This window comes from Liolophura sinensis, chromosome 1 (assembly GCF_032854445.1).
Source record: "Liolophura sinensis isolate JHLJ2023 chromosome 1, CUHK_Ljap_v2, whole genome shotgun sequence".
NCBI lineage: Eukaryota > Metazoa > Mollusca > Polyplacophora > Chitonida > Chitonidae > Liolophura > Liolophura sinensis.
Window position 1 is genome coordinate 91,312,208 of NC_088295.1, and position 27,170 is coordinate 91,339,377.

The 27,170-nt window shown below is 41.7% G+C and overlaps 1 protein-coding gene across 1 annotated transcript; it reads left to right on the forward strand.

Moving 5' to 3' along the window:
* LOC135465606 (solute carrier family 12 member 2-like) lies at nucleotides 1-27,082 on the forward strand. The gene is made up of 23 exons (XM_064742884.1): nucleotides 1-21; nucleotides 288-377; nucleotides 762-933; nucleotides 3,188-3,327; nucleotides 3,614-3,727; nucleotides 8,375-8,486; nucleotides 12,274-12,401; nucleotides 13,358-13,624; nucleotides 14,494-14,601; nucleotides 14,753-14,876; nucleotides 15,125-15,226; nucleotides 15,471-15,626; nucleotides 16,076-16,175; nucleotides 16,332-16,443; nucleotides 17,895-18,023; nucleotides 18,275-18,381; nucleotides 18,585-18,667; nucleotides 19,516-19,794; nucleotides 19,979-20,090; nucleotides 23,508-23,594; nucleotides 23,981-24,095; nucleotides 24,724-24,794; nucleotides 26,212-27,082. Exons 1-23 carry the CDS (start codon nucleotides 1-3, stop codon nucleotides 26,342-26,344), a joined length of 2,862 nt encoding a protein of 953 aa, XP_064598954.1. The 3' UTR covers nucleotides 26,345-27,082.
* Nucleotides 27,083-27,170: the final 88 nt, after the last annotated feature.

Below are 27,170 nucleotides of genomic sequence, written 5' to 3' on the forward strand. Positions count from 1 at the left end.
ATGGGAAATATCAATCTTACTGTCAGTGATGTGTAATTGACATTTTAATCCCTGTTTTTCTTCAATCACGGACCTTGTTGCTTTTATTTGCTTGACAGACTTTCCGAGTATGTCGAAACTTCTGGCCGAAAATTCTGGTAAAAACTGAGAGGGAGAAGCCCTTGTATCTTTGTATCTAGTTTACAGTTCTATAAGACGGGGTCTCACGTGGTGATTCAATAGTGTGCATAGACACAATTTTAACAACACTCTGTGGCATAGGTTGACGCATCATTTTTTTTTTTCAGAAAACGAAACGTACGAAACGTCAAGAGCGCCTTGCCAAACGGCGAAAGAGTGAAGGAGGTCCAAAGTTCGGATGGATTCAAGGTGTGCTGGTGAGTGACAAATACACCTCTATATATGCACACCATTATACGTGCACTGAGCAAACAATGCAGCGGAATGCCAGTTCATTTTGAGAATATACAATGTAAAGTACACGACGAACGCTTGAACGTGGCGGATAAAACAGCCCCTGCTGTAAACTACGCGTACGATAAGACACAGAGTAATGAAAATAGACGACAACCCAAGTATAATGAAATGCCAAAGTCAATTATGACTGATAAGGTCCATACTGACCAGTGCGCCAGTAACTCAGGACAATAAGACAATCCTGATTATGTTATAGATCGATTAATCCTGCACGCCTACCACCTGTCACTGAGACAGGTGTGGGGTACTGCAAACCATACTGATACTGTGACTAATTCTTGCAGGTGCGATGTTTGTTGAACATCTTCGGAGTAATGCTGTTTATCCGTCTGTCTTGGGTGACTGGTCAGGCGGGGATAGGACTGGCCACAGTCATCATCCTGCTCTCCATGGTGGTCACTATCCTCAGCACTCTGTCCATGTCAGCTATCTGTACCAACGGCGAGGTGGAGGGAGGTGAGCGTACAGAAGGTTCTAGAAATTAGGCTCAGGGTGGGAGGGTTGGTTGGTGTTTAAGGAAGTGAGGCTAAACACGGGGTGTGTCACGGGTGACGAATGTGTGACGGAATGGGCGGACATACTGACTCAGCATTCCAGGAAGTATGCCGGGGGCCAAACGACAGGGTGTGACACAGATGCCGAGGGTATGGCAGGATGGGCTGACATGACTGATTAACTGATGGTCTGGCTGATTAACTAATGGTCTGACTGATTGATTGACAGCTGACTGATTGATTGACAGCTGACTGATTGATTGACGGCTGACGGATCGACTGGCTTTATGACTGATTAATTGGCGGACTGACTGATCGACTGGGGGTCTGACTGAACCACTAACGGTCTGACTGATTAACTGGCGGTCTGACTGATCGACAGACGGTCTGACTGAATCAATGACGGTCTGACTGAACCACTGACGGTCTGACTGATTAACTGGCGGTCTGACTGACTAACTGGAGGTCTAACTGAACCACTTACGGCCTTGCGTTCTGACTGACAGTCTGACTGATGACCTGGCGGTCTGACTGATTAACTGGCGGTCTGACTGATCGACTGACGGTTTGACTGAAGCACTGACTGTCTGAATGATTAACTGGCGGTCTGACTGATTAACTGGCGGTCTGACTGATTAACTGGCGGTCTAACTGAACCACTTACGGTCTTGCGTTCTGACTGACGGTCTAACTGATCAACTGGCGGTCTGACTGATCGACTGACGGTCTGACTGAACTACTGACAGTCTAACTTATTAACTGGCGGTCTGACTGATTGACTGACGACATGACTGATCGACTGATGGTCTGACTGACCTACTGACGGTCTGACTGATCGACAGTCTGACTAATTAACTGGCGGTCTGACTAATTAACTGATGTTCTGACTGATCGACTGATGTTCTGATTGATCGATTGACGATCTGACTGATCGACCGACGGTCTGACTGATTGGCGGTTGACTGATCGACTTACGTTCTGGCTGAATCGCTGATGGTCTGATTGATTAATTCATGTTTTAACTGATCGACTGACGGTCTGACTGACCGACTAGCGCAATGGCTGATTAACTGATAGTCTGACTGATTAACTGATGTTCTAACTGTTCTACTGACAGTCTGACTGAATAACTGACGTTCTGACTGACCAACGGACGGTCTGACTGGTTAACTGATGTTCTAACTGTTCGACTGACAGTCTGACTGAATAACTGACGTTCTGACTGACCGACGGACGGTCTGACTGATTAACTGATGTTCTAACTGTTCGACTGACGGTCTGACTGAATAACTGACGCTCTGACTGACCGACGGGCGGTCTGACTGATTAACTGATGTTGTAACTGTTCGACTGACAGTCTGACTGAATAACTGACGTTCTGACTGACCGACGGACGGTCTGACTGATTAACTGATGTTCTAACTGTTCGGCTGACGGTCTGACTGAATAACTGGTGGTATAACCCCTCGACTGACGTTATGAATGATTAACTGGGGTTCTGACTGATCGACTGACATTCTGACTAATCGACTGGTGTTATGACTTATCGACATACCTTCTGGTTGATCGACTGACGTTCTGACTGATCGACTGACGCTCTGACTGATGGATTGACGGTCTAGAAGATCGACTGCCGGCCTTGATGATAAATGGACGCGCTGATTTTTTGACTAACGGTATGACTGATCAACTGGTGACCTGACTGATTAACTGATGTTTCTAACTGTTCGACTGACGTTCTGACTAATCGACTGGCGTTATGACTGATTAACTAGCGGTGTGAATGATAGACTGACGTTCTGACCCATGGACTGACATTCTGACTTATTGACTGACGACTGACTGATCAACTGGCGGTATAGCTGATTAACTGGCGGGCTGACTAATCGACTGACTGTCTGAGTGATTAACAGACTTTTTGACTTTTTGACTGACGGTCTGACTGATCGATTGACCGCTGACTGATCGACTAGCGGTATGACTGACTAACTGACTGTGGCTCATTAACTCTGTCTCTCTGCATGAACTGTCGGTTACGAAGGCTGAGGATTCCAAAAAGAGTACACAGAAGCATGAGACTTCTCTTACTAAGAATTTAGTATGGTGCTGATAATGACAATGATCATTTAATATGATGATTGCCGCTTATGGTTCCTTGTCACACATGTACAAATCTCTCATAATATGTTATCAAAAACGCAGCTTGTGTTTGACAGGTGGTGCCTATTACATGATTTCTCGGAGCCTTGGTCCTGAGTTTGGAGGCGCTATCGGGATCATCTTTTCCTTGGCCAACGCCGTTGCTGCGGCCATGTACATCGTAGGCTTTGCAGAAACTGTGGTAGACTTGTTGCAGGTATGACAGTTTGACAAGGTAGACTGAGCTTAAATTGCAGTTTGGCTTTTCAAACTGTGTTCAGAAAGAGACGTGTCTTATTGTGGACGAGGAAGAACAGGCGAGATTATACATTGCAGAAAATAATATGACGATGCCTGTCTTTACTGCTATGAACACTAAAACTAGATATCCATCAACACTTGATGACAAATAGATGGCTAATTAATGCCGGACTTGTAGATAGATCAAGCTCAATTTGTGGGAATATAGTTTAGCTCATGCAAGGCTTATTTGTGTTATACAGGAAACTGAAAAAGCCATCACCGGAAACCCTTTGCACGACATTCGGATCATAGGCTGTTGTACAGCCGTCGTTCTGCTGGGTATACTGCTTATAGGCATGGAATGGGAAGCAAAGGTTAGTGATCGGGTATAGCGCTTAAAGGCATGGAATGTGAGGCAAAGGTTAGGGATCGGGTATAGTGCTTAAAAACCTGGAATTGGAGGCAAAGGTTAGTGATCGGGTATAGTGCTTATAGACATGGAATGGGAGGCAAAGGTTAGTGATCGGGTATAGTGCTTATAGACATGGAATGGGAGGCAAAGGTTGATGCGTGGGTATAGTGCTTATAGACATGGAATGGGAGGCTACGGTTAGTGCGCGGGTATAGTGCTTATAGACATGGAATGGGAGGCAAAGGTTGGTGATCGAGTATAGTGCTTATAGACATGGAATGGGAGGCAATGTTTAGTGCGCGGGTATAGTGCTTATAGACATGGAATGTGGAGGCAAATGTTGGTGTGCGGGTATAGTGCTTATAGACATGGAATGGGAGGCAAAGGTTGGTGCGCGGGAATAGTGCTTATAGAAATGGAATGGGAAGCAAAGGTTAGTGATCTAGTTTGGTGCTTATAGACATGGAATGGGAGGCAAGGTTAGTGATCCGGTATGGTGCTTATAGACATGGAATGGGAGGCAAAGTTAATGCACTGGTATAGTGCTTATAGACGTGGAATGGGAGGCAAAGGTTAGTGCGCAGGTATAATGCTTATAGACATGGAATAGAAGGCAAGGTTAGTGCGCGGGTATAGTGCTTATAAACATGGAATGGGAGGCAAAGGTTAGTGGTCGGGTATAGTGCTTATAGACATAGAATGTGAGGCAAAGGTTGGTGCGCGGGGATAGTGCTTATAGACATGGAATGGGAGGCAAGGTTAATGCGCGGGTATGGTGCTTATAGACATGAAATGGGAGGCAAAGGTTGGTGATCGAGTATAGTGCTTATAGACATGGAATGGGGGGCAATGTTTAGTGCGCGGGTATAGTGCTTATAGACATGGAATGGGAGGCAAATGTTGGTGTGCGGGTATAGTGCTTATAGACATGGAATGGGAGGCAAAGGTTGGTGCGCGGGTATAGTGCTTATAGACATGGAATGGGAAGCAAAGGTTAGTGATCTAGTATGGTGCTTATAGACATGGAATGGGAGGCAAAGTTAGTGCGCTGGTATAGTGCTTATAGACATGGAATGGGAGGCAAAGTTAGTGCGCGGGTATAGTGCTTATAGACATGAAATTGGAAGCAAAGGTTAGTGATCTGGTATGGTGCTTATAGACATGGAATGGGAGGCAAAGTTAGTGCGCGGGTATAGTGCTTATAGACATGGAATGGGAGGCAAAGGTTGGTGCGAGGGTATAATGCTTATAGACATGGAATGTGAGGCAAAGGTTGGTGATCGAGTATAGTGCTTATAGACATGCAATGGGGGGCAATGTTTAGTGCGCGGGTATAGTGCTTATAGACATGGAATGGGAGGCAAATGTTGGTGTGCGGGTATAGTGCTTATAGACATGGAATGGGAGGCAAAGGTTGGTGCGCGGGTATAGTGCTTATAGACATGGAATGGGAAACAAAGGTTAGTGATCTAGTATGGTGCTTATAGACATGGAATGGGAGGCAAGGTTAGTGATCCGGTATGGTGCTTATAGACATGGAATGGGAGGCAAAGTTAATGCACTGGTATAGTGCTTATAGACGTGGAATGGGAGGCAAAGGTTAGTGCGCAGGTATAATGCTTATAGACATGGAATAGAAGGCAAGGTTAGTGCGCGGGTATAGTGCTTATAAACATGGAATGGGAGGCAAAGTTTAGTGATCTGGTATGGTGCTTATAGACATGGAATGGGAGGCAAAGGTTAGTGATCGGGTATAGTGCTTATAGACATGGAATGGGAGGCAAAGGTTAGTGATCGGGCATAGTGCTTATAGACATGGAATGGGAGGCAAAGGTTAGTGGTCGGGTATAGTGCTTATAGACATGGAATGGGAGGCAAAAGTTGGTGCGCGGGTATAGTGCTTATAGACATGGAATGGGAGGCAAAGGTTAGTGCGCGGGTATAGTGCTTATAAACATGGAATGGGAGGCAAAGTTTAGTGATCCGGTATGGTGCTTATAGACATGGAATGGGAGGCAAAGGTATTGCGCGGGTATAGTGCTTATAGACATAGAATGGGAGGCAAAGGTTAGTGCGCGGGTATAATGCTTATAGACATGGAAAAGGGGGCAAATGTTAGTGATCCGTTATAGTGCTTATAGACATGGAATGGGAGACAATGTTTAGTGCGCGGGTATAGTGCTTATATACATGGAATGGGAGGCAAAGGTTAGGGATCGGGTATAGTGCTTATAGGCATGGGGTGGGAGGCAAAGGTTAGTGATCGCGTATAGTGCTTATAGACATGGAATGGGAGGCAAGGTTAGTGCGCGCGTATAGTGCTTAAAGAGATGGAATGGGGGGCAAGGTTAGTGCGCGGGTATAGTGCTTATAGACATGGAATGGGATGCAAAGGCTAGTGCGCGGGTATGGTGCTTATGGACATGAAATAGGAGGCAAAGGTTGGTGCGCGGGTATGTTGCTTATAGACATGGAATGGGAGGCAAAGGTTAGTGATCGGGTATAGTGCTTAAAAACCTGGATTGGGTGGCAAATGTTGGTGCGCGGGAAAAGTGCTTATAGACATGGAATGGGAGGCAAAGGATAGTGCGCGGGTATAGTGCTTTTAGACGTGAAATGGGAGGCAAGGTTAGTGCGCGGGGATAGTGCTTATAGACATCAAATGGGAGGCAAAGGTTGATGCGCGGGTATAGTGCTTATAGACATGGAATGGGAGGAAAAGGGATGTGATTAGGTATAGTGCTTATAGACATGGAATGAGAAGCAAAGGTTAGTGCTCGGGTATAATGCTTATAGACATGGAATGGGGGGCAAAGTTTGGTGCGTGTGTATAGTGCTTATAGACATGGAATGTGGAGCAAATGTTAGTGCGCGGGTATAGTGCTTATAGACTTGAAATGGGAGGCAAAGGTTAGTGATCCGGTATGGTGCTTATAGACATGGAATGGGAGGCAAAGGTTAGTGCGCTGGTATAGTGCTTATAGACATGGAATGGGAGGCAAATGTTAGTGCGCGGGTATAGTGCTTATAGACATGAAATGGGAAGCAAAGGTTAGTGATCTGGTATGGTGCTTATAGACATGGAATGGGAGGCAAAGTTAGTGCGCGGGTATAGTGCTTATAGACATGGAATGGGAGGCAAAGGTTAGTGCGAGGTTATAATGCTTATAGACATGGAATAGAAGGCACAGGTTAGTGCGCGGGTCTAGTGCTTATAGACATGGAATGGGAGGCAAGGTTAGTGCGCGGGTATAGCGCTTACAGACATGGAATGTGAGGCAAGGTTAGTGCGCGGGTATAGTGCTTATAAACGTGGAATGGGAGGCAAAGGTTAGTGCGCTGGTATGGTGCTTACAGACATGGCATGGGAGGCAAAGTTTATTGGGTGGGTATATTGCCTGTTACACCCATGTGATGAAAAATCAGGTAAATGATACAAAAACGGTTACATGAGTAAATCAGGAAAGTTGGGAAGGAATGCTTTGTGTTTCTCTCAATTAAAGTTAAACACAAATGTAAATTAAAACTGCCTTGAATTTAAAAAGAAACAAATATAACTTGTTGTGAGCCAAGGCAGTCGTGTTTTCTTGATTTTCATTGGTTGCGGGGATTAACTCAGTGAAGGGCATTACTTATGGTAAAGGCAGATGCCTCTGTTTTATTATTATTTTTTTTTAAGTATTAATACCTTCCAGCTACCATTTATCTCCAGACTGTACAGCATGTTTGTGTAGACCTGTATACAGGCAAGCGTTGTGAACCATAAATAGATGTTAACAAAAATCAACCGCCCTATTTACTTTACTGGGGCGCCATCACCAGAGGTAGGGGCTTATATATACGTTCTACCAGTTGGAACTGTCAGTATAAGACATCAGATGCTTTTAGGCAGCGTTATAATTCCTTAAACTTACATATGTAGGTTAATCTTTTTACATTTTGACTGCAGGCGGAACCATTTCAAATTAACGGCGATTTTTGTCACATGTGAGGCCCCTCCAAACATTTGGCTGACTTTTTTCCCGTAGTGTTTCTAGAAACAGTCATGTGGTGAAATATTTTTATTTCTCACTTATTTTCCACATGAAACTTTGGCATTTTGCACATGTAGCCCAGTACCGGTATTTAGATGAAAAACGGTCCCACATTTATAATATCATTTCTACTTTTAAATATACTAGTAAAAGAATACTAAAGTTTCCAAAGCTTTAAGGATTTTTGATTGTTTTCTCTTTAAGTCATCACACAATATATGTTGAAATGAATACTAAAAATCAATGGAAATGTTTTTTAGTTTAAATAATAAACTATGCACTTCGAATAAAAGTTGAAAATTGGCATTAAAAAATACCTCTTTTAAAAACAGCTCTATTTTTTTAGGATTTTCTCTTTATTTTGACCAGTACAGTAATTTGAAAGTAGTTTCCAAACAAATAGACCTTTAGATTTGAGAATGTATATACTTGTATATGACTGCTTGATCAATATTTTAGGTTACACAAGCCAAATGCAGAATTTTGCCTCAGAAGGATTCTACTATCTTCAAGATACGACATCAAAGTTACGCTTCCGAACCGAAAGCTGGATATGTTTTATATTTACTTCTCAGGCCCAGCTGGTGCTGTTGGTGATTCTCCTAGCGGCTATAGTCAACTTTGTCGTGGGAACTTTTATACCTCCAACAAAGGAGAAGCAGGATCAAGGTTTTGTTGGTTACCGAGGTAAGAATAACGCCAGTTCTTCTCTATCCAAAATGAATCGTGATAGCCTTAGAATATTTGAACTACGTGGTCGACTTCGAATATTTGTTTGTCATATTTTGTTTGTTTATCCCTTTTACTGCAAATAATGTTACTCCTTATCTAGCAACCCGGTTGACGTATACGTTCACTTCCAGTTAGGTACAATGTTATTGCTGGTCTCGTTACCCGGTCGACGTATGCATTCACTTCCAGTTAGATGTAATGTTACTGCTGGTCTAGTTGCGCTGTTTACGTATACATTCACTACAAGTTAGGTGTGATGTTACTGCTGGTCTAGTTAACCAGTTGACGTATACATTCACTTCCAGTAATGTGTAATGTTACTGGTAGCCTAGTTACCATGTTGGCTTATACATTCACTTCTAGTAAGGTGTAATGTTACTTGTGGTCAAGTTACCTTGTTGGCAGTATACCTTTACTATGAGCTAGGTGTGGTGTTAATGCTGGACGAAGCACCCTGTTGACGTATACTTTCACTTTGAGTTAAGTGTAATGTTACTGCTAGTCTAGTTACCATGTTGACTTATACATTCACTTCCAGTCAGGTGTAATGTTACTGCGGGTCTAGTATACCTGTAATATGAGCTAGGTGTGGTGGTACTGCTGGACGAAGCACCCTGTTGACATATACTTTCACCGTAAGTTAGGTGTAATGTCACTGCTGGTCCAGTTACCATGTTGAAAGTATACATTCACTATCACTAATGTGTAATGTCACTGCTGGTCTAGTTACCATGTTGACTTATACATTCACTACGAGTTCGGTGTGATGTTAGTGCTGATCTAGGTACCCTGTTGGCAGTATACTTTTACTACGAGCTAATTGTGGTGTTAATGCTGGACGAAGTACCCTGTTGAGGTATACTTTCACCGTAAGTTAGGTGTAATGTCACTGCTGGTCCAGTTACCATGTTGAAAGAATACATTCACTATCACTAATGTGTAATGTCACTGCTGGTCTAGTATACCTTTAATATGAGCTAGGTGTGGTGGTACTGCTGGACGAAGCACCCTGTTGACATATACTTTCACCGTAAGTTAGGTGTAATGTCACTGCTGGTCCAGTTACCATGTTGAAAGTATACATTCACTATCACTAATGTGTAATGTTATTGGTGGTCTAGTTACCATGTTGACTTATACATTCACTACGAGTTTGGTGTGATGTTAGTGCTGATCTAGGTACCCTGTTGGCAGTATACTTTTACTACGAGCTAATTGTGGTGTTAATGCTGGACGAAGTACCCTGTTGAGGTATACTTTCACCGTAAGTTAGGTGTAATGTCACTGCTGGTCCAGTTACCATGTTGAAAGTATACATTCACTATCACTAATGTGTAATGTTATTGCTGGTCTAGTTACCATGTTAAAAGTATACATTCACTATCACTAATGTGTAATGTTATTGCTGGTCTAGTTACCATGTTAAAAGTATACATTCACTATCACTAATGTGTAATGTTACTGCTGGTCTAGTTACCATGTTAACTTATACATTCACTACGAGTTTGGTGTGATGTTAGTGCTGATCTAGGTACCCTGTTGGCAGTATACTTTTACTACGAGCTAATTGTGGTGTTAATGCTGGACGAAGCACCCTGTTGAGGTATACTTTCACCGTAAGTTAGGTGTAATGTCACTGCTGGTCTAGTTACCATGTTGAAAGAATACATTCACTATCACTAATGTGTAATGTCACTGCTGGTCTAGTATACCTTTAATATGAGCTAGGTGTGGTGGTACTGCTGGACGAAGCACCCTGTTGACATATACTTTCACCGTAAGTTAGGTGTAATGTCACTGCTGGTCCAGTTACCATGTTGAAAGTATACATTCACTATCACTAATGTGTAATGTCACTGCTGGTCTAGTATACCTTTAATATGAGCTAGGTGTGGTGGTACTGCTGGACGAAGCACCCTGTTGACATATACTTTCACCGTAAGTTAGGTGTAATGTCACTGCTGGTCCAGTTACCATGTTGAAAGTATACATTCACTATCACTAATGTGTAATGTCACTGCTGGTCTAGTATACCTTTAATATGAGCTAGGTGTGGTGGTACTGCTGGACGAAGCACCCTGTTGACATATACTTTCACCGTAAGTTAGGTGTAATGTCACTGCTGGTCCAGTTACCATGTTGAAAGTATACATTCACTATCACTAATGTGTAATGTTATTGGTGGTCTAGTTACCATGTTGACTTATACATTCACTACGAGTTTGGTGTGATGTTAGTGCTGATCTAGGTACCCTGTTGGCAGTATACTTTTACTACGAGCTAATTGTGGTGTTAATGCTGGACGAAGTACCCTGTTGAGGTATACTTTCACCGTAAGTTAGGTGTAATGTCACTGCTGGTCTAGTTACCATGTTGAAAGTATACATTCACTATCACTAATGTGTAATGTTATTGCTGGTCTAGTTACCATGTTGAAAGAATACATTCACTATCACTAATGTGTAATGTTACTGCTGGTCTAGTTACCATGTTAACTTATACATTCACTACGAGTTTGGTGTGATGTTAGTGCTGATCTAGGTACCCTGTTGGCAGTATACTTTTACTACGAGCTAATTGTGGTGTTAATGCTGGACGAAGCACCCTGTTGAGGTATACTTTCACCGTAAGTTAGGTGTAATGTCACTGCTGGTCTAGTTACCATGTTGAAAGAATACATTCACTATCACTAATGTGTAATGTCACTGCTGGTCTAGTATACCTTTAATATGAGCTAGGTGTGGTGGTACTGCTGGACGAAGCACCCTGTTGACATATACTTTCACCGTAAGTTAGGTGTAATGTCACTGCTGGTCCAGTTACCATGTTGAAAGTATACATTCACTATCACTAATGTGTAATGTTATTGCTAGTCTAGTTACCATGTTGACTTATACATTCACTACGAGTTTGGTGTGATGTTAGTGCTGATCTAGGTACCCTGTTGGCAGTATACTTTTACTACGAGCTAATTGTGGTGTTAATGCTGGACGAAGTACCCTGTTGAGGTATACATTCACTATTAGTTGGGTGTAATTTTACTGCGGGTCTAGCTGGTCTATCTATATATGTCATATCTGTGTCACATTTATATCCTCTGTATATGACATATGTATCCACTCTGTGTCACATCAGTATCTTCTCTGGATCAAGTCTGTATCCACACTGTGTCAGATTTGTCTCCTCTGTGTGTCACATCTCTATTGTCTCTGTGTCAGATCTGTCTCATTTCTTTGTCACATCTTTATCGTCTCTGTGTCACATCTGTATCCTCTCTGTGTCACATCCGTGTTCTCTCTTTCTCACATGCGTATTCTCTCTATGTCACATGTGTCCTCTCTGTTACATCTGTATCCAGAATGAGTCACATCTGTATCGTCTCTGTGTCACACCTGTATCTTCTCTGAGTCACATCTGTATCCTGTCTGTGTCAATCTGTATCCACTCTGTGTCACATCTGTATCTTCTCTGTGTCATATCTGTATCCACTGTATGGTACATTTGTCTTCTTTCTCTGGATCATCTATGTGTCACATCTGTATCCTCTTCGAACATCTGTCTCGTCTCTGTGTCAAATCTGTAATCTCTCTATGTAACAAATGTGTCTTCTCTGTGCCCGATCTGTGCCACACCTGTGCCCTCCCTGTGTCACATATGTATCCGTTCTGTGCCACCTCCGTGTCAAATCGGTGCCCCCTCTGTGTTAAATCTGTGATATATCTGTTTTACCTTTTTTGCACAGCCGAGGTTTTCGCCACAAACTTTGGACCGGATTTCCGCAAGGGCGAGGATTTCTTCTCGATATTCTCCGTGTTCTTTCCCGCGGCGACGGGAATACTGGCTGGAGCGAACATTTCTGGGGATTTGAAGGTGGTGTCAGGTTACTCTTACCATGTCCTTATCTCCATACAATTTTTATCATTCATTTCGTGCACTATATAAATAGTGATTTTTTCCAAATTACGAAAACAATTCGCACACCTCTCTTTGTAAACACATAAAGAGGTCAAATTACAACGAAGTTTTTAATCAGATTGGATTGTTTTTGTGGTCATACGAAAGATGTTTTCATTACACATTGGCGGAGTGTTTTATGGGCGGAGAAAACCGGCACGCCAATGGAAAACCACCAACCTTTGGCCAACAAACTTATCCACATGTTACGTACATATACGCACAATCACCATATTGGCGGAAGACTACACGAACATAATTAAGAGAATCGTCGACCGTTTATCGCCACAGAGGGCACACCGGTTATTTCACAGATACCCCACTGCTTACCATAACAGAGGTCCTACTCCTTATTGTCATAAAGGGCCCACCGCCTATCTTCACAGAGAGCCAACGCTTATTGTCACAGAAGGCTCTCTGCTTATTGTCACAGAGGGCCCTAACGCTTATTGTCACAGAGAGCCCAGTGCTTATCATCACGGAGGTCTTACTGCTTGGTCACTTAGGGCCTACCGCCTATCTTCACAGAGAGCTAACGCTTATTGTCACAGAAGGCTCTCTGCTTATTGTCACAGAGGTCCTACTGCTTAGTCACATAGGGCCTACCGCCTATCTTCACAGAGAGCCACCGCTTATTGACACAGAGGCCCACCGCTTATTGTCACAGATGGCCCACTGCTTGTTGTCACAGAGGGCCACCGCTTATTGTCACAGAGGGCCCATGAACATTGGGAGCAAAGAATGTATAAACTCCCTGTTGGTTTTTGAACTCGCATCTCGTCTGACCTGCATTTGGGCTACAACGGAACGAAATGATGGAGTCTGGTTTAGCACCGATTGCATCACATTGCTTTTGGCTTTCTCTCCCGCAGAACCCGCAGACAGCCATCCCTAAAGGCACGTTGTTGGCCATCATCCTCACAGGGATTGTCTACATTTTGATGGCCTGGCTGTGTGGTTCCGCCTTGCTTAGAGACGCTGCTGGGACCGCCCGCTTCCTGAACGACACACTCAACAACACGACAACGATGGCCACGACTGTCACACCTCTGCTTCTGAACGGCTCCACAGAGGCTTATCCCATCCCCACCTGCAGGGCTTCTGACAGCTGCAAGTACGGGCTGGAGAACAACTATGGGGTGAGGTCAAGGATCCATTCTGAATGTACAGGTGCATAGCGCCTATTCTGAGTGTACTTGTGTATACCACCAGGCTGCCAAGAGCTTAGCAAGTACACGGTCTATTCTGGGTGTACTTGTGTATACCACCAGGCTGCCAAGAGCTTAGCAAGTACACGGTCTATTCTGAGCGTACTTGTGCATACCACCAGGCTGCCAAGAGCTTAGCAAGTACACGGTCTATTCTGGGTGTACTTGTGTATACCACCATGCCGCCAAGGGCTTGGCAAGTACACGGTCTATTCTGAGTGTACTTGTGTATACCACCAAGCCGCCTAGGGCTTGGCAAGTACACGGCCTATTCTGGGTGTACTTGTGTATACCGCCAGACTACCAAGAGCTTAGCAAGTATACAGTCCATTTTGAGTCTACTTGTGTATATACAGCCATGCTGCCAAGGCCTTAGCAAGTGTGCCGTCCATTCTGAGTCTACTTGTGTATATACTGCCAGGCTGCCAAGGCCTTAGCAAGTGTACGGTCCATTCTGAGTCTACTTGTGTATATACCGCCAGGCTTCCAAGGGCTTAGCAAGCGTACGGTCCATTCTGAGTCTACTTGTGTATATACCACCAGCTTTCCAAGGCCTTAGCAAGTATTCAGTCGATTCTGAGTCTACTTGTGTGTACACCAGACTTCCAAGAGCATAGAAAGTATTCAATCTTTTTCTGAAAGTACTTGTGTATGCACGGCTAGGCAGCCAAGGGCTTAGCAAGTATTCAGCCTATTCGAAGTGTATTTGTGTACATGCCGCCAGGCTGCCAAGAGCTTAGCAAATATGCATGAACGTGTAGACTGCATGTAGTGTTATCATTTTTGTCTAATTCTTATAGGCGGTCGGACTGGCGTCCGGTTTCCGCCCTCTTATCCTCGCTGGCATTTTCGCCGCCACGCTCTCCTCAGCTTTGGCCAGTCTTGTCGGGGCTCCCAAGGTTTTCCAGGTAAGTTAGTTTGCATTAGACAATACGACAATGTTTTCGACCTTGTAATTTACTAAATTGAAGTGGAAGAAAAACTTGTATTTATGCTCAAGCTAATCTGTGTTTTAATGAGCCCCGTGTCTAGATTTATGGCCGTGTGTTTTGATTCCAGGCAGTGTGTAAGGACAAGCTCTTCCCAGGGATATTTTTCTTTGCGAAAGGATATGGTAAGAGTAATGAGCCATTTAGAGCGTATGCTCTGGCCTTTCTCATCGCCGTTGGAGTGGCCTGTATAGGTGAGGCTCACGATATACATGTAGCTACTCTTTTTTGTCGAGACGATGTTTCTACAATGTGTTTTCGATGTGTTTACAGATGTACCAAGTTTACTTCCGGTGATCCCTCTATATGCAATATACCGCTCTCTATATGCAAAATGGTCACTTTAAATGCATCATTATTCTATCATGTTTGTTGTCTCAAGGGAAGGTATGATTAATCAGACACTAGCTGCCATATACCTTTCATATGGATGTAATTGTAGCTGAGCTGAATGTGATCGCCCCAATCATATCCAACTTCTTCCTGATGGCTTACACGCTCATCAACTATTCCTGTTTTGACGCCTCCGTTGCCATGTCACCAGGTAAGCCAAGTTATATCCGGGAGATTGTTGCCATAGAAATATGAATACTGGTCTTTCCAGCGCGGATACAAATAGATAAACTAATCAAACTTGGTTACTTAAAACGATGATTTCACGAATAGCTAAAGCAGTGACAGTGATTGGTTGTAACAGTCGGTAACATTTTTTTAATAACAGTGACATTGGATCAGAAATGGCGCGGTTCGGTCGTAGTAGTGAATTACATTTGCCTTTGTCGTTTCAGGCTGGAGACCATCGTTCAAATACTACAATAAGTGGTTGAGTCTGCTGGGAGCCATTTTATGCCTGGCTGTTATGTTCATTATCAACTGGTGGGCTGCTCTGATCACCTTCACTATAGTCGCTGTTCTCTATGTGTATGTTCACCACAGAAAACTTGGTAAGGGACACTACTCTCACATACTGACAGGAGTCGACGTTATTGGATTACCTAATCTCCTAAGAGACCACGGTATACCACTCCGAAACATCGGTTAAGATTTTATCATCGAATATAAGCTTTTTTGCTTTTTATGAACCCTCCTGACGGTCATTGGCAGATATTAAATGTGATCATGTAACAAACTGAAAAAGTAGATAGCTTCTAAAAGTGGAAATAGTCGTTGATAAAAGATAATTGAATTAAGGCAATTTATTATGAGTAAACAACTCCTTATTTATTTCATACGACATTTAATTCATAGGCCACATTCATACAGCTATCATCAAACATCTTGTACAATATATAAGAATTTGTCATCCATGACAGACTGCTCTGTTCCAAATACCCAAATGGAGATTGTCTAGCACTGTCGAGTATAACCTTGTGATATTCACTGTGTGTTACAGGTGTAAACTGGGGATCGTCTCTACAGGCTCACGTGTACCAAGACGCCCTGAAAAACACACTGAAGCTGAACCATACGGAGGAGCACGTGAAAAACTTCAGGTATTCTGGTGTTTGCTGTGTCAGAATATCTAAAGAGATTAAATGCTAATACTGCCATTTACATGTCCTCACACTTGTTATTCTATTACTCTGCTCACACTCTGATTACGCGTCTTTAACTGTGATTCTTTAACCTCACTGTGTTTTGTATTTCAGACCACAAATTCTAGTATTATCTGGAGAGCCTCAGTCACGACCTGACCTAGTCTTGTTTGCCGCAGAGATCACTAAGAGGCAGAGCTTGTTAATGTGTGCCAATATCATTCAGGTAATGATGTGTGCCAATATCATACAGGTAATATGTGTCAATGTCAGACAGGTAATATGTGTCACTGCCATAGAGGTAAAATGTGCCAGTGTCATACGTACTTGTAATGTGTGTCAATGTCATACAGGTAATATGCTTCATTGCCATGCAGGTAATGTGTGTCAGCGCCATACAGGAAATATGTGTCATTTTCATGCAGATAATATGTGTCAATGTTATGCAGGTAACATGTGTCAATTTCATGCAGGTAACATGTGCCATGCAGGTAACATGTGCCAATGGCATACGGTTAATATGTGTCGGTGTCATACAGACAATAAGTTTCGGTGTCATACAGACAATATGCGTCGGTGTCATACAGACAATATGTGTCAGTCTCATACAGGCAATATGTGTTAGTGTCATGCAGGTAACATGTGCCAATGTCATAGAGGTAATATGTGTCAGTGTCATACAGACAATATGTCTTAGTTTCATACAGGTAATGATTACAGGTAATGGTGTGTGGCAATGTCATACATGTTAACATGCATAGGTATGTGGATCAGTATCATGCAGGCAATAACGTTGGCTGGTGTATGGACTTATCTTCCAGTGGAAAATTGCTCATGTGGAGCAATGTTATGCACGTGGTATTGATGTATTGTCCTAATACGTGCGTAATAGCGTCACGTGATATGTACACATGTCACTAATGTACCGATGCCTTGCTGAGTAACAAGACCGACTATGCTTATTGTCCTAATACGTGCGTGATAGCGTCACGTGATATGTACGCATGTCACTAATGTACCGATGTATGCTAATAACACATCTTGCTGAGTAACAAGACCGACTATGCTTATTGTCCTAATACGTGTGTGATAGCGTCACGTGATATGTACACATGTCACTAATGTACCGATGTCTTGCTGAGTAACAAGACCGACTATGCTTATTGTCCTAATACGTGCGTGATAGCGTCACGTGATATGTACGCATGTCACTAATGTACCGATGTATGCTAATAACACATCTTGCTGAGTAACAAGACCGACTATGCTTATTGTCCTAATACGTGTGTGATAGCGTCACGTGATATGTACACATGTCACTAATGTACCGATGTCTTGCTGAGTAACAAGACCGACTATGCTTTCTATATGATGTATATACATGCACATGCTTTATTTCTGATTGTTTTTCGCCCATGGCTTACAAAAGTTTTCAAATTGCACCAGCGAAGATAACTTCGGATGGCATTATTGTCTGATGCCTATGTAGGACTGTTGAGAGTACTTTCTCACAAGCCCTCATAGCTTTTATTAACAGTGTGATTAACACCATTGGCAGGGTTCTCAAGAGGACAGCTTGGATGAACTGAATTCCAAGTGCCTATGTAGGACTGTTGAGAGTACTTTCTCACAAGCCCTCACAGCTTGTATTAACAGTGTGATTAACACTATTGGCAGGGTTCTCAAGAGGACAGCTTGGATGAACAGAATTCCAAGGAATCAGATGAATGGTTGTATAGAGTGAAAGCGTTCTATTGTGCCTTAAACGCATCCAATATACGACTTGGGGCACAGAGTTTACAACAGGTACGATTTATTTCGATGATGTAAACGCGTGAATAAATTTTCAGACATTTACATCCGTAATACTGAAGGGTTGCAGGTAATAATACGAAATAATTCCACATTATAGAGTAGCTTGTTCTTCTGTCCAATCCTAGTGTTTTAGTTCGTAACGACGCTGACCCAATGTGTTCAAGACAAAACAAATGTGACATTCTGTGCACAAACCACTGAAGAAAACGTAAAGGTGAACATGTTTGTTTTGCTGGAGGCAGGTGGCAGGCTTGGGCAAGTTGAAGCCGAACATTGTACTGCTTGGTTACAAATCGGACTGGTTCAGTGCAAACAGGCAAACAGTACAGAATTACTGTAAAGTCATCCGGTAAGTGCTCTTGTCTTACAGATGTTTCACGCCATTGGTTTCTGTTGGCATCTGTAAGATGGTTACAATAATAAGGATAGCCCTAAAAAGACAGGCAGAAAATCTTACAGGCGTTCCACAGTAATTGTTTCAAACTAGTCTTCATCTTTGCTCCTTGATTACTGCGCTTGTGTCAGTGTGTGTATATTTCGTCTGTTTCTCAGTGATGCACTCTCTTTGGAACGCGGAGTTGGTGTTTTCAGGTTGTCTCAAGGTTTCGACCGAAAAGGATCTGACAGCGACAAAGGTAATAATTATTTGTTTTGATGTTATTGTATGTTATATGAGATGACAACGCAGTATTTTATGTAACTTTACACCAGTGAGGTCTAAATTAAATTACTTCCCATAGTGCTAGGGGGAATGTAATTTGCCGTTTTATTTAAACATTTACGTGAACAGTTAGAATAAAATTCTAACGGGAAATTTTTATTTATTTATTTGATTGGTGTTTTAATCCGTTCCCAAGAATATTTTACTTATACGAAGACGGCGGTCAGCGTTATGATTAGCGGAAACCAGCCAGATCCTAAAGGAAACCCACCACAATCCTGAGGTAAATTGACAAGACGCCGTATTTCACGGATTATGATAATAGGAGGGTGTAATAATAATACTGTTAACAACACAATCGCCAGAACATAGTAAGATAGGGGCAATTAACGGCAATAACTCAACAAGTATGATTGTAATGTATGAGTATGATTACCGTAAATAAAACTGACATTATTTATAACGGTATTGAACATACAGCGTAAGGGTGTGGAAAATAATGGGAAAAAAAGCAAATGTCATTGTGTGAGTAAAACTGGGGATTGCATGGCTTATCTGTTTTAGTTTTGCATGTGATTCCCTGCTGTACTCTGCACAATGGCTTCTATTGCCCCACAGAGTGCTCTACGGGGTGCTCACGCCTTCTGTGAGGAAAATATATGAAGTAATAACCACCCACATTAACAATGTTACTTTTCACTCACCTTCTCCTGTGAAGCCATGCTTATTCGTTGAGTTGTATGCAATGTTTAACCGTTGATTTCTATGCAATGTTTAACCGTTGATTTCTACGCAATGTTTAACGGTTGTTTTCATGTGCAGAGGAAAACAGTAACATGAACGGCAGCCTGGAGAACCAGGCATATTCCGTTGACGAAGAACAACACCTGGATAAGGCTTGGAAGAAACAGACTAAGGGCGAGGCTGTGACTATATCTATGTCCACATTGAAAGAGAGGGAAAAATTGGGTAACCCAGAGTTTCTCCGAAATCAGTCAGAAGAATCTTTCGCTGACGTCGATGCAGACGAAACAAATGTGTTTGGCAAAAAAACCAAACAGTCGGGGACGATTGACGTCTGGTGGCTTTTTGATGATGGTGGTAAGAATACAGCGAGGGTAAAAACAGTGGGACTTTTCATCATTCGCAAGTTTTAATCTGTGTTAGTTGAAAAATAAAATTGGACTTTTATTCTGCGAATCTCATCCATCTGCACTTCGTTGGAATATCATCCTTTTTCAAGCCTCACTTTACTGCAGTATAACCTATGCATTTGTTATTTCAGGTCTCACCCTACTGCTACCATTCATCCTGTCACAAAGAAGTAACTGGAAACATAGCACTCTGAGAATCTTCTATGTCGGGTCAAGGCTCACCAGAAATAAGGACAGGGAAAGGTAGATGCATTCCACAGACAACTAATAATACATGCATGCCTTACTGATATATACGATAGGCCATAAGATAGGCCATTATACCAATAACTACATGTATAAACTACAACAATATGTATAGGACTAACGCTGGGAATAGTGGGACATGTCCCCAGGGCGAGTTAATAAATGATTCCTTTGCACTAAGACCCATTTCCATCCAAATGCCGGATATATTTGAGAGCATTAAACATGGTATTTACACCAAACCGTGTTCTATCCAGCTGAACGATTGTTTGACACTGAATTCCCAAAGTAAACATTTAACTATTTCCAAATGTGGACATACCAATTGTCTTACATGTCCATCATTTGATACATCCGCCACTTTTATTTCCTCACTGACTGGTAAATGTTATTCTGTTATTTCCTACATTAACTTAAGTTGTATTGCGTCCAACTGTATTTACTTGGCGACATGCAAGAAGTTTGGTCGGGAGTATGTTGGGAAGACCACCCAGAAACTACATCTACGGGTGAACGGGCACCGTAAGTCCGTGAGCAAGAAACCATTGCTAATACGCAAGCATTTCTCCGCCTCCGACCATGACTGGGACCATTTCAGCATTCAAATAATAGAATCGGTTTATCCATCAACAAATGAGAAAGATGTCGAATTTGAACGTAAAATCCGTGACCGTGAGCTTTTCTGGATGCTAGAGATTGGTTCAGTCTTCCCATATGGGTTGAATGATAACGTTATGGGAATCGGCAATGTAACATTTAGCCAACCACATGACTCCATCATAACAAATTCATTCAAATACCATAAATGTAGACCTTGCAGTCATGGTAGGAGGAAGTTCAACAGAAACATGACTCACAAACACGTTACAGTTAGCTATTTAGTAGGATTGTCGTATGACACCAATGGCATGCATGCTCTACGCACAGTATTATATCCACTGCCATTGAACTTGCTAAAACAGATAGTTCAAGATGTATCCAATAACATGCACAATTTTAATGTTCCACCTCACCTTGTACGTCTGTGCCAAGACATATCGTATTTTCGATTGTGAGGGGTCCTAAGTATAGAGAAAAGAGAAATGTCAAGATTCGATCAAACAAAAAATATATCATCTCGGCACTTGAGGAGTATGTTTAAAAATGGTCAAAACGGGAGAAAGTGGATTCTTCGGTACTTAACGATTGGCTTGAGATCAAAAAGAAGGGTAGTTTACCTATACATCGTATAGACATTGACTCTCTACCTAAAGTTAAACAGGTTCTGAAGGATCCCACTGTGCAAGAAACACTCGCTGACCTTCATAGTAAATTTGTCATCACTGTAGCAAACAAGGCTCCTATTAATGTCATCTTTATTTGCAAGAATTATTATTATCAAATTCTTGTTCAAGAGCTATGTGCATCTACATCAACATGCACGTATTCTGCTACTACATGTACCCTGGAGGAACTATTTAACAAATACAAAACCTTTCTTACAGAAAGGCGTATAAATATACCTACCCGTCATACAGAAATACCACAACTTTACTGGTTTCCTAAAATGCATAAATCCCCATACAAGGCTCGATTTATTGTAGGCTCAAGAAGCTGTACCACCAAGCTATAGTCAACCCTACTTACGAGAGCGTTACAAGAAGTAAAGTGATTTTGGAATAAGTATTGTTGTGCCATAACAAAAAATTCAGGTGTCTACTGCATGGGGATTCTTAACAACTCCAAACGTCTTACAGAAGAACTTGATGCTCATATGCATATAACGTACAAAGACGTATCCACATGGGATTTCTGTACTCTCTATACTACGATTCCTCACAAAGATCTTATTGAAAGAATATCGTCGTTATTGTCTCGGTATTTACTAAAACAGGTCACCGTTACATTAACGTCGGAAGTAATAAGGCTTTCTTTAGTTCTACTCTTTATAAAGGTTACTGCTCATGGGATGTTACATTATTTATTGAATTACTTGAATTTCAACATCTATGTGAAATTCGGAGATACCATTTACCAACAGTGCATAAGTATTCCATTGGGTACCAATTGTGCGCCTCTTTTGGCAGACCTATACCTGTTTTCATATGAATACGACTATATGCAGAAATAACTTAAAAGTAATATCTTTAAAACTCGATCCTTTTCATTTACCAAGTGGTATATTGATGATCTACTGGCGTTAAATAATCCCCATATTGCTGAAGCGGTGAATGAAATCTATCCGCCTTCACTGGATTTAAAGGAGACAACAGATGGTCCTGATGGTATCTTATTTGGATCTATATCTGTACAAAGACGAACAAGGTCTCCTTTCACGCCGCCTTTACGGCAAAAGGGATAATTTCAATTTTGATATTGTAAATTATCCTTATTTAGATAGCAATATACCAAAGGGTCCTGCATATGGCGTATACATATCTCGCCTTGTTGCATTTGTCAGATCTTGCGTTAATTGTGATGACTTTAATCTGCGTCACAAGTTGTTAGTTCAAAAACTAGTTTGTCAAGGATACTCCATCAAACGCCTTCATTCTAAGTTTCTCAAATTTTACAATGAGTGTAACACTCTCGTTGTCAGGTATGGACAGAGCGTTCAGAATCTCTAGCGATCTGCATTGTGATCAACTACATAGACGGAGCTGTTATCCCTATGTACATATCTATCACGTACATGGTATTTAACAACATAGATGGCGCTGGTTGCCCAGTGCAACCGTCTGTCGTGTATGTCATATGTAACATCATAGATGGCGCCTCTTGTAGCATGAGAACTTTACATATTAACGGGAAAGACGTAATCGTCCGTTACTTTTGAATCACAATCTGATCGGTTAAGGTGTGTAACGCTCGTCATTTTCAAACTGTATCTAATACCACTTAACCTGGGGCTAGGGGCCGTAAAGGTAACCATGCTCATTACATCAGCATGATGCCTTTATAACAGTTGCAATTAAAGGGCGACTGAGATACTTGTTTAATTGTTATTTGACATTTTACTCATTCACGGACTACAAATTCGAACTTTTATATGAAATTCATGCCTGGAATATTCATTATCTGCCCGGCCTCATTGAAAACTGATGACCGCTTCTCTCTTGTGTGTTACCGGCATTATTTCTTATTTGTATAATTTCTTACATACCTTTGTCTTCGGGAGCTAGTGTTAAACGTTGATTTGGAAATGGATCTTGCGATTATCGACTTGGAACGCCTTTTACAGACTACGAGTGGTATATGAATGTTGGACTTGACGCTTATATTAATAGAAAGCTGGTGAAGCTTTAACATGCCATACTCAGACTTTTGGTTGCATCTTTTGCTTAAACGTGGGCTTTGTACGATGTCAGTTGGTTGGTTGCCCGTCATAAGTGTAGCCTATTAAGATATTGACATTTTAATGTTTGTTTTGCACAGGATGACGACGCTGTTGAGCAAGTTCAGGATTGACTACTCTGAGCTGACTCTGCTGACAGACCTGGGCAAGTTACCGGAACAGGAGAGGTAGGTACTTCTGTGAGGATTTGCAGACGTTTTAGTGCTGTGCGGAACACCTGTTGAATGATCGAAATGTAGTCAGAAGTTTGTACGCGATACTATAGTCTATCGAAATAATTTTTTAGAAAAAGAAATACTTGTTTTGTTTAATTCACAATTTCGATTTGTTTTCTCCAGATAATTTCAAGAAGTACAATGGTATCGTACTTAAATCTCCCATATGACTCCTTACATCTGTTCTCTCCGAAAATAACCATTTTCTATGTAGGCCTACACATGTACATGTACACACCGTGCATCAATTATACAAGGTGAGCTGAATGCAGATAGCTGGATAAGTTGCAAAAGTTTATTGATGAACTTAATGAGAATCACCGTGGCTTGTTGTGCAGCATTGACGCGTTTGAAGAGCTGACCAAAGACTGGAGGGCCACTGAGAACGAGGCCGTACCATCAGAGGGCGCAATCAATATAACCGCTGAAGAGATGAAGGATTTCGAAAAAAAGGTTAATAACACAGACCAAAAACGGACATAATTCCATATGCGCATTATTTAACACAGAGAATAACGCCGTAATCAAAGATATTTCACTTTTACGACAGCGGCCACATTATGGTGGGAGGAAACCGGGCTAAGCCTGGGAGAAACCCACGACCAGTTACATATTCGTAATGTTTATTTGTTTCATTGATATTAATCACCGTAATCTGCAAACTATCTTGTATGAACGACGGCAGCATAGTTTTAGCTGGAGAAGCCACGAGGGTCTCGAGTAGCTCACCTCAAGCCTCCAAACTAAAGTCGTAGCGACACTGGTGTAAGCTGTATCCGAGCGTTAGACCTCATTTGTCTGTGACCTATCATATGTAGCCAGAACTGTGCTTAAGACGAACCATTTAGTGTATGCCCTGTATACCCATTTATACAGACAAACATACTTTATGTTGTGGTTCTGTTAACATCTGTATGATATTTCACTCTGGCGGTCTCAAACTGTATGTATATAAGTAGTCAGAACAACTCTTGTTTCTAGATCATTGTCTTGGATGAACTTAAGGCACATTGTAGTGTAAATGGAAGGCCAGTTGAATTATATTACTTCGTCCGCTGAATTAAATTTTTCTTCTTTCCAGACTCATCGTAAAATCCGACTGAAGGAATTGCTGGATGATCATACAACAGATGACACGAATCTGATTGTCATGTAAGTTGTCAACCCTCCCAAAGTAAACAAAGATCTCAGCAAAAAACAACAATATTCGGTTGTGTGTCAGTCAATACTCTTAAACAAAAATATTAGTGTGTGTTTCAGTCAGCCTTCCAAACTAAGTACATATCTCAGTATTTCGCACCAAACAGTTTCGAAACAACTGTACAGCACAGTTACCTAAGCAATGACCTATGACAAAACAACCAAAGCAACTGGAAAGCAAAGCTTCCGAAGCAATTGAATAGAGAAAGATGTCCAAGCAGTTGTATAGCGAAACTACCTACGGCACTGTATAGCAAAGCCACGTAAGTAACTGTAAAGCAAAGCTACCTAAGGAAATATATAGTAAAGCTACGTAAGGAACTGTAAAGCAAAACTAAGCAAGTGTATATCAAAGCCACCAAAGCAAAATTACCTGAGCAACTGCACGGCAAATCTACGTAAGCAACTGTATAGCAAAGCTACTTAAGAAACTGTCAAACAAAGCTACCTGGGCAAATATATTATTCATCTTCTCTTCTCTCTCTATTTCACCAAGACGTCTTCATACAGCCCACACTGTATCCATTTTCTAGAATTCACGTGATTTACTGATTGAATTATATTTTTCTGATATCACAAAAACGTACTGAGTGTCATTTATATATAGACGTCAGTTATATGGAACAGCTGCTGGTTTAGAAGCTTGCTTTACTATCCCTATTACACATTGATGTTGGTTCATGGCCTCCATCTTCTGCTCCCGTCCTTCTCTCCCGCTGTTACTTGCCAAGACTGGCAGTTTATTCTGGGCACCCGGTCTGATTGAGTGAAAATTATAAATTAGGGTTTAACTACCTCGTTAAACATTATGTAATTGCATTTTCCTAAAATAAAATAGATAAATTAATTAATTAATACATAAATCAAATATTCATGTCGGTTGCGTCCATTATTCATGTCGGTTGCGTCCATTGTACACGTCAGTTTCATATATTATTCATGCGAGTTACGTCCATTGTACACGACATTTACGTATATTATTCATGCGAGTTACGTCCATTGTACACGTCATGTACGTACATTATTCGTGTTAGTTTAACTACTTCCGCTTCTCAGTGATCTCCTGTGACAGCTTAGCAGAAATGACCACAAATAATTTAACTTGGGTTATTTCAGACGAGGGCTTGAAACTGATCTAAATCAGTGCAACTATGGGTTAAGATTGACAGCTTCGTTTTGGGCTAAGCGCTCGATGTTGCTTACTTTGAACTGTTGCATATCAGTTTCACTACATCACATTTTTTTTTTAAAAAATACGTTGTGTGAACATGACATAATATCGATTTATATATTTAGTTAGTGAAAAACTGCATTTTCTATTAACCAGCTTGACTGTCTGATAATCTGAATTATCTCTGCCTGTTTCCAGGACGCTGCCCATACCAGAGACATCCATGTCTACCGGGCTGTACATGGCCTGGATGGAAGTACTCACCCGCGATATGCCACCATTCCTGCTCCTCAGAGGAAACCAGCAGAACGTCCTCACGTTTTACTCATAGGTCCACTCGGCCATAACGTCTACATAGACATCATGCTTGCATTATCTGTATCAAAAAACCTACAGGTGTATCTGTGGTAAAGGCCATGGCGTATATAAATCATCATGTTCACTCGCAACTTATAAATTTGTTTCTAATGATCCAACACACAGCTACACATAACAACACAGTGTTACAAACATACATCAACACATAAGGGCACTATGTTACAAACATACAGCCACACATAACGACACAGTTTTACAAACATACAGTCACACATAAGGACACAGTGTTACAAACATACAGCCACACATAACGACACAGTGTTACAGAGATATGCTGACACATAAGGACACAGTGTTACAGACATATACAACACATAATGACACAGTGTTAAAAACACATACCACACATAGTGTTACAAAGATATGCTCACACATAACGGCACAGTGTGCCGTTGTATGCTCACACATAACGACACAGTGTTACAGAGATATATACACACATAACGACACAGTGTTACAGATATATGCCCTCATATAACGGCACAGTGTTACATCATATGACCACACATAACGACACAGTGTTACAAAGATATACCCACACATAACAGTAAAGTGATACAAACATGTACCACACATAACGACACAATGTTACAAACATGAGTTTCCGCCGGGCTGTGCCCGGTTTCCTCCCACCATAGTGCTGACCGCCGTCCTATAAGTTAAATATTCTTGAGTACGGCGTTAAACACCAATCAAGTACATAAATAAATAAATACAATGCTGATATTGTTTCGTTATGTGTGGATATCGGTTTGTATCATTGTATCGTTATGTGTAGG

Coding starts and splice junctions, on each gene's coding strand:
- LOC135465606 (XM_064742884.1), top strand. CDS start 1: ATGGGAAATATCAATCTTACT. Junction 22..287: donor TGGGAAATATCAATCTTACT/GTCAGTGATGTG, acceptor TTTTTTTTTCAG/AAAACGAAACGTACGAAACG. Junction 378..761: donor GATGGATTCAAGGTGTGCTG/GTGAGTGACAAA, acceptor TAATTCTTGCAG/GTGCGATGTTTGTTGAACAT.